At 36.4% G+C, this 8,996-nt stretch overlaps 1 protein-coding gene across 1 annotated transcript in view; it reads left to right on the plus strand.

Annotated features, from left to right (window-relative positions):
* The window catches only part of MUC19 (mucin 19, oligomeric), a 180,576-nt gene extending 173,749 nt beyond the window's left edge, over positions 1-6,827 (plus strand). Inside the window, exons 177-183 of the mRNA XM_063619954.1 lie at positions 1,117-1,148; positions 1,237-1,399; positions 1,733-1,770; positions 3,587-3,697; positions 4,998-5,037; positions 5,691-5,799; positions 6,462-6,827. Coding sequence (XP_063476024.1) covers positions 1,117-1,148; positions 1,237-1,399; positions 1,733-1,770; positions 3,587-3,697; positions 4,998-5,037; positions 5,691-5,799; positions 6,462-6,645 — 677 coding nt within the window. The 3' untranslated portion in view covers positions 6,646-6,827. The remainder of the gene's footprint in view (positions 1-1,116; positions 1,149-1,236; positions 1,400-1,732; positions 1,771-3,586; positions 3,698-4,997; positions 5,038-5,690; positions 5,800-6,461) is intronic.
* The last annotated feature ends 2,169 nt before the right edge of the window (positions 6,828-8,996 follow it).

Consider the following 8,996-nt stretch of genomic DNA (forward strand, 5'->3'; position numbering starts at 1 on the left):
GTCCAGGGCATGTAAATGAGAGAAGTGAGACAAAGTTGAGAAGGTCAGTTTGAGTCACAATATGAGAGACCTCAAAAGCTAGAATGCTAAAGTGTTTGTTTTACACAACTATAAGGGGCCGTCAAAGTAGTAATGAGATGAGAATTAGGCTTTAGAAAAATTACATTACCTCATTGGATCAGAATGAGATATGAGTCAGAATAACCCCCTAAAAAAAGCCAGTAGAGTATGCTAGATCAAAACTTTAATAAGATCTTGGAGTGGCATTGTAGCAAGGAGAATAAGGAAGAAATGAATGTGAGTGTAAAGATACAGGATTTGGCAGTAGATTTGATGCCAGTGATAGAAGGAAGAAATCAAATGGCTCCTTGATTTTAAGCTTGAATGACTGAAAGTATAGTTCTATCCTTAGAGAAGGAAGCCAGTCTAGAAGAGAAGCCGGTTTTGGGGGGGGAAGATGATACAATCTGTTGTGTGCACATCGAGTTTCGGGTTTCTATAGGTCTGCCAGGATTCTGTCTAAGGGTAGAGAGAGAACTGGCTCCAAAGCTATGAGAGAAGTCTGGGCTGGAGCTGGACATTTTAGAGCCATTCTTTTGATGTTACGGTGCACATTGTGGAGACAGAGGAAAGAATTAGAGGCAAAATGAGAGGGAGTAAGACAAACTGCCAGCGAAGACAAAAATTTCAGAGCATTAAATCTGAAGAAAGGAGAGCATTTTTCAAGAAGGTAAGAATGAAAAATGTAAACTGAGAAAGGGCCCTTGGATCTGGTAATTATGAAGCCATGGTGACCTGTAGGATTGGAAAAGCGGAAGTCAGACTGCAAAACAGTAAGTCAGTCAGTAGCCATAAGATTGATTGACCACTGCCTGGAGAAATTAAGAATTATCCTTTGCTGAGGATTGTAAAAATAGGATATGCCTGTTGGGAACAGTTTGCTTGAAGCAGGTGGACGTGATTTTATTCACCTTAAGGCACCATAAAATCTTCCATAATTCTGTGACTCTGAAATCCTAATGCCAATTACGGTATTGGCCACCTGGTGGTTATCTATAAATAACAGATGGTTATATTTTGCCAAATTTAATTACCATTTATCATTTATGTTAACAGTTTGTCACGGTCCACTAGGAGAAGAGAAATCTGTAAGTACACAGTTTTGCTCTACTTTAATCCAAATTTGCTCTCATTCCTGTATTTGAATAGAAGTCTAAACTTGGTTTGTATATGTAGCCTGGAGACATATGGACTGCCAATTGCCACAGATGTACCTGTACTGATGCAAAGACTATCGACTGTAAACCTGAGGAGTGCCCTTCTCCACCCACATGCAAAACCGGCGAGAAGCTTGTGAAGTTCCAATCTAATGACACCTGCTGTGAAATCGGATACTGTGGTGTGTATTTTAATTGAATATGTTTGTTGGTTGTTTATTCACATATTCAAGAGATGCTTTTTGAGCTACCAATTTTGTCAAACATAATACTAGGCAGGTGTAATAAATCATACAGAATTAGTATAATAATATTTGCATTCTTAAAACTTACCATCTTCAGAATGGGGGATACCCAGAATTAAGTTACGAATATAATCAGTAGATGAAAGGAAGACTATGATATTATGGGTAGAAACATTATAGTTGGTTGCTATGTATGATCTCATCTACAATTTCTGTTTTATAAATAGAAATTATAGTATTTTAGAATAAAACACTATATTTATTTTTCAGAACCAAGAACATGTTTATTTAACAATACTGACTATGAGGTAAGGTCTTTTCTTCATTAAAATGTTTTTGTTAAGTATATGAATAAATTTAATGCTGGCCTACCTTAAGGGGCTTTCAACCTATTTTGTATATGTAATATATGTAAGTATATATTTTATATAAAATAAATTATATAATAAATACATATGTATGTATATATATATTTTTTTAACCCTAGTAACAATGGATTAGAATCTGTTCATTTTCTTCCCCACACCCACTTCCAAAGGAACATCAAATGTAACACTCACCATGACTCTGCAAAGGGGGAAAACATAGTACTTGATCATTAACTACTCAGCAGTAGAGCTTCTGAACAAAATTTCCCATGGGCCTTGCCAGATGGAGAAGACATACTTTGTAACATTCAAATCAATGAACAGAGTCAAACTGTAATTATAACCAGAAAGATCAGATGGTCAAGCTGTCAGAGATCAAATAAGAAAACCCAAAGGGCTAGAACCCTATTATGCAGCCTACAGCAACACAATATATTCAAGGCTGGATTTTGACAACTAATTTGACATTTTGGACGGTAATTTAAGTTTTTAGAAAAAAGTATAAGGAAGCCGTAAAAATCAGATGATTCTCAAATTGATATTAACACACTTGAAATGGTGATAGTAAATATTAAAAAATCTAAAGTGAAATATATGTGGCATATTAGGAATAGATAAAACAGCCTATGAGAGTTTTACTTTGATAACCCATTTATCACCCTCAAATTTCCACCTGGACTTCTTAATTTTTAGTTTCCAAAGTTGATCTGACTTGAACCTGTGATAGTTTTTAAACACAAAATATGATGATATTTAAGGAACAAAAGGAAAGTTTTCTTCTGATCATTTATAGTAAAATTCCAATTTATCAGAAAGTTCATCTTGTCTGAGGCCGTGAAATAAATGCAGTTTCTCTAACTGTTGTTTGAATATTTAACATAAGCTAATTATAAAGTAACACCAGAGAGCTTTAAAAATATAGGAATATAGGCCAAGAGAGAAGTAAGCCATCTTGTGAGACTTGTCATTTGTTTTAATATGATAAGCTTATTTTGTGCCATTTTTTCACCACTTAAATTCTTGTTTCCCCTTAAGCTTATAACAATTGATTAACTGCTTGATCACTATAAAAAACCTGTCTTGAAAATTTCTTGAAAATATAATAGAGTAACTGTTGGTGAATCTTTTTATTTTTTATTTTATTTTTTTTTTATTATTATACTTTAGGTTTTAGGGTACATGTGCACAATGTGCAGGTTTGTTACATATGTATCCATGTGCCATGTTGATTTCCTGCACCCATTAACTCATCATTTAGCATTAGGTATATCTCCTAATGCTGTCCCTCCCCCCTCCCCCCACCCCACAACAGTCCCCGGAGTGTGATGTTCCCCTTCCTGTGTCCATGAGTTCTCATTGTTCAATTCCCACCTATGAGTGAGAACATGCGGTGTTTGGTTTTTTGTCCTTGCGATAGTTTACTGAGAATGATGTTTTCCAGTTTCATCCATGTCCCTACAAAGGACATGAACTCATCATTTTTTATGGCTGCATAGTATTCCTGTTGGTGTTGGTGAATCTTAATTTGAGGATCGAGAATCTTGACACACTCTGTGCTCTCAATGAACAAATTTGGTTTATTCATGGAAGTGGAAGACTTTCAAACCATCTTTTCTTTACTACTAACCTAATGACAAAGTGCCTCTGGAAAATCACTAAACATGAATTTGAATTTTTAAACTGATATTCTTGCTAACCTCTAAAAGAAATCAAGGTGAACAATTATTTTGTTTTCTTCCCCCTCTTTTCCTCCCAGATTGGTGCTTCATTCGATGACCCCAGCAACCCCTGTGTCTCCTACTCCTGCAAAGACACTGGCTTTGCTGCAGTAGTCCAGGACTGCCCAAAGCAGACCTGGTGTGCAGAAGTAAGTCATCTTAACTAATGAACACCCAGATTCAGTTCTCATATTAAACAAACCCTGGCCAGGCGCAGTGGCTCAGGCCTGTAATCCCAGCACTGTGGGAGGCTGAGGTGGGTGGATCACCTGAGGTCAGGAGTTCGAGACCAGCCTGGGAAACATGGTGAAACTCCGTCTCTACTAAATATATAAAAATTAGCTGGGCATGGTAGCAGGTGCCTGTAATCCTAGCTACTCAGGAGGCTGAGGCAGGAGAATCACTTGAGCCCGGGAGACGGAGGTTGCAGTTAGCCAAGATTGCGCCGTTGCACTCCAGCCTGGGGGACAAGAGCGAGACTTCATCTCAAAAAAACAAACAAACAAACAAACAAACAAACAAACAAAATCAACCTGTCTTCTATCTCATTAGAAAACGTTTGTGTCTGGCTAGCAGACGTAAATATCTTGTAGATTGTATAGCTCTTTAAACAAATTCATCATATCCAGAGCCCAGATGATTCCAGACATGCTCATCTTTTATTGTTAAGTATAAATTTTTTTCATATCAAGAAAGGCTCTCATGTTTTGCAGGCTTTATAAAACTTAGTTTAGTGCTTATCTAGAAGGAGTAAGTTATTATAGAAAGCATTTTGCTATTTCGAAACTAAAAAACTCACTAACTTTTAAAAATAGCTCAGTCTATAAGAATGCCGATTTTTCTATATACGTCTGGGTACTTTAGATCTTTCTTGTGTCACAGTTTTCTCCATTTCTATGCCCCCCAAATATGACTGGGTTTTATATTAATGAATGCTTAAGTTTCACTTATTAAGGGAGGTTTAAGTTATCATTTTTCTTTCTGAAGATATAATTGATAATATGATTTAAAGTTTTATTTTTGGGCTCTAATACCGGATTTCAATATTTATCATGCTTTTACTTTGTTATAATTTTAAAACTATCAATTTCTCAAAGGTGCAGCTTCTAATTGTGTTTCTAATGCGTTGGTAGTAATATTATTGTTAAAGTATTTTTCAGTAAATGAGAAATAATTTAATATTATTTAATGTTATCTTTGACAAGAATTTAGTTTAAAGCTTATTTTTCCTTGACCCCTTGTTGGAAAATTTTAGTCACATTTTTATTACTCAGCTGATCTCTCTCCTTTTCTGCCCTTTGCTTACTAGATCTGAGGTAAGATTGTCCATCTGTTCCATTTCCTCTCTGTGATGTGATGCATTTTAACAAATTAAGAAGTGTTACATTATTTGCAGAAAAATTGGGAACAATGTTTCCAGTCTTTTTTTCTTTTTTCTTACCCTTACAGGAAGACAGAATCTATGATTCAAAAAAATGTTGCTATACATGTGAGTAAAGTTAAGTTCTGCATAGAGAAAAATGTAAGCTGTTGACAAAAGTTTAATTTCTTTAAAACAAAATGGCAGATCATTAAGAGAAAGTATCTTGTATTTTTAACACAACAGGTAATCTAGGCTATATGTATAAACTTCCATTTGATATTTGTACATAATGTATTGTGGCTACGTATTCATGTTGATTGCAACATTCTTCTCAGTAAAAATAATAATGTTTACAAGAGAACAAATGTAATTTTCATGGAAAAGATTAGCTTGTTCTTTTGGCATCAGCAAGTTGTGTTGTAAATTGGTGCATTAGATCATAAGGATAATCAGTGATGAGAAAATGGATGTCAAAAATAATTAATCCACCCCTGTTTTTGATGGATGTCAAAATAATCCATTCGCCCATTTCTTCCCTTCTGCCTTCCTCTTACTTCTCCCCTCAACCCCTTCACCTGTGACAGTGTGATAGTGATAACAGGAACAACAAGAAACCAGTAATCTGAGTATTAACCAGCTACCTTCTAATGATGCTGAGATGGTTAATCTCCTCAATAATGTTGTGAAGTAGTTCTACTATTTATAGGTTAAGAAAATGAAGGATTAGCAATTATTAATGTTAAACCTCACTTCTGACTTTCTTTTCCATTTCATTTTAGGTAAGAATAATTGCAGATCTTCCCTTGTAAATGTGACTGTTATCTACAGTGGTTGCAAGAAAAGAGTTCAGATGGCAAAATGTACAGGGGAATGTGAAAAGACTGCCAAGTGAGTTCTTTGAATGTGCATCGTGTGTTAACTTTGTAACCTTGTGGAGAAAATGAATCTTTTAAAATATTACTCGGAAAAACTTTTATGTGAGAGGAATACTATTTTGTTATCAGGACCAAATGAAAGAAGAATCTAAGATATTAAGATCTGAGAACTAAAATATTCACTTAAAATAGTGATGAGCCATTCTGAAGTAGTTTTCTAAATATGCCAACCATGATACATTTGTAACAAATTTACCCATCTTCATACAGTGACTACAGAAAATACTTAAGCAAAGAAGTGAATTTCTTGAATTACTTAAACTTGAAATTTAGATAGTATGCTTTTCCTTTATGTACATTTTTATGTATAGATTAATATAGAGATAATAATCTCACGTTGTTATATTTAAAATTTTATTTAGTTTACTTTTTTGCCATAATGCTCCAGTTATAAGATTATAGCTTCCTTTCAGATTTCTTATTTCTCTTGGTCTTACATACCAAATACCACTGAGCAACATCAGAGCTTTACAGTGACAGGGGGAATGCAAGGACTAGAAAAAGAATAAATTGGTTACAAGGCTTGCTAAGTCACTTAGACAATTACAGTTAGAGCACTGATGTCAATTTATTTTTAAAATTCTAAAAATGTTTATTACTCAATTTTTCTTTCAGGTACAATTATGATATCTTACTCTTGGAACATTCATGCCTTTGCTGCCGAGAAGAAAACTATGAACTTAGAGACATTGTACTTGACTGTCCTGATGGCAGTACAATCCCTTACCAATACAGGCATATCACGACCTGCTCTTGTTTAGATATATGCCAACCATACACAACCTTCACGTACAGTTAATGCTGACATCACTTTCCCAGTTTTAACAGGCCTGGTATTTATTTTATAAGTGAGGAAAAATAATCATTTAAATAGGGAGAATAACTAAACATTTGTATCTCACTCAAAACAAAGTTCTCATTATGAGGAATTTTGTTCTCTTGTTGACTGGATCTGAAAAATAAACACAATTTGACAAGCAATTCGTGAGCAAGGGTATTTATTTTACGGCAATATGAATTCCACAAGTCTAGCAGAAACTGGATCATATCCTGACTCTTGAATATATTTTCCTTTTATCCTTCGGCTTCTTATGCCCTTCTCCTGTTTCATTTCCTTCACTTATTGAAAATGTAGACTTGGTTTTCTTTTTTTTTTTTTTTTTTTGAGACGGAGTCTCGCTCTGTCGCCCAGGCTGGAGTGCAGTGGCGCAATCTCGGCTCACTGCAAGCTCCGCCTCCTGGGTTCACGCCATTCTCCTGCCTCAGCCTCTCGGAGTAGCTGGGACTACAGGCGCCCGCCACCACGCCCGGCTAATTTTTTTTTGTATTTTTAGTAGAGACGGGGTTTCACCATGGTCTCGATCTCCTGAACTCGTGATCCACCTCCCAAAGTGCTGGGATTACAAGCGTGAGCCACCGCGCCCGGCTGTAGACTTGGTTTTCTTTTCTCACTTCCTGTGCCAGTTGCATCACTCCTCCCATCCTACTACAACTCATCCTGCTAAGACACCAATGACCTTCTCTAATTCTGCCTACAGGGTCTGACAGCATTTCCACTCTTCCTTTCTTGAGACATTTTTCTCCTTGTTTCTGTGATATTTCTTTTTTCTTTCTGTGACATCATTTTAAACTAATGCTCCTACATCACGTGGACAGCTTTATTTCTGCCAATCCTCTAAACTTTAGTTTTCTAGTCGCATCCTGTTCTCCTTTTCATTTTACTCAGTCTTTGGCCAATTTCATCAATTTAAGTAGATGATGTATTTACACACTGAGGATTTCCAGTCTATATCACCACCCTCAACCTCTGAGTTTCACACACATGGATTCAACTTTGAATTTAACATCTCTCGCTGGATGCTCTATAGGTACCACAAACTCAGCAAGACCGAAGACAAAATAAATATCTTTCTTTATCTCAGTTCTGTGCTTGTATATTGTATACCAGTAAAGTGGGTAGCTAAAAAGAGAGGTTAGGCCAAGGCAGGCAGATCAAGAGGTCAAAGAAATCAAGACCATCCTGGCCAACATGGTGAAACCCCATCTCTACTAAAAAAATACAAAAATTAGCTGGGCATGGTGGCATGTGCCTGTAGTCCCTGCTACTCTGAAGGCTGAGGCAGGAGAATCACTTGAACCGGGAGGCAGAGGTTGCACTGAGCCGAGATCACGCCACTGAACTCCAGCCTAGTGACAGAGCAAGACTCCGTCTCAAAAAAAAAAAAAAAAAGAAAAAAAAAAAGAAAAAAAAAGGAGAGGCTGAGGTTGACTAACATTATGGCTGTCATCTTTAATACATTCAACTGCCTTGCTGTCTCACACACATCCTTCTTCCTGAACATATATATTCAAATGTATCTTGGATAAATTATTTACATAGGTAAAATGTAAAATGTGTGCAATTATTAACAGTCTCATCCCCTTCCCAGCATGAAGGCAAACCCAAACTATCATAACCTATTTGTGAACCAGTTCTTACTTTTATGTATCAGTTTGACTAGTGGTAAATTTAACTATCATCGAACACTGTATGTCTAATGGTGGAGAAGAAAATAGATATGTTTGTATATTGGTAATTGCCACCAAAGGTGGATAACAATTCCTTATGAGTGGGCATTACAGATCTCACTTCTACAGTCAGTCCCAGGGCCTTTGACTTTCCTCTATGTCTGTCACTGGTTCCAGGTTTTCCTTCCTCTCAGTGCATACCAGAGTTCGTCATTTCACAAAATTATGAGGAGCTTGAGCCCTTGAAAATCCAAATGGGTGAAGTTGCAGGAGTTTCTTTAATAGCTTTTACCTCAGGAAATAGTAGAGCACAGAGTCAACATTATACCCACATTACAGTCCTTACCATGTGATAGCAGCTCTATTTTCAACTGACAGTCAGAATTGATCATCCCAGATAATACACTGACAGCATTTTCTGCTTAGTAAGCCTGCTTCAGACTTATGAGAGACCCCAAATGGCTAGCTGGGAGTTTCAGAACAAGGGAGATAAAATGAATGTTGATTTCTCCAGCTAATATATTACATCCTGCCAACAGCACACCAACCTCACAGGGTGGTATCCCTCAGCTGGGATCAGAATGGAGTGCTCAGTAGGCTGATCTTGAAGGTTTACCATCTGTGAGTAATAAAGCACAATAC

Source organism: Symphalangus syndactylus, chromosome 17 (genome assembly GCF_028878055.3).
Source record: "Symphalangus syndactylus isolate Jambi chromosome 17, NHGRI_mSymSyn1-v2.1_pri, whole genome shotgun sequence".
Lineage (NCBI taxonomy): Eukaryota > Metazoa > Chordata > Mammalia > Primates > Hylobatidae > Symphalangus > Symphalangus syndactylus.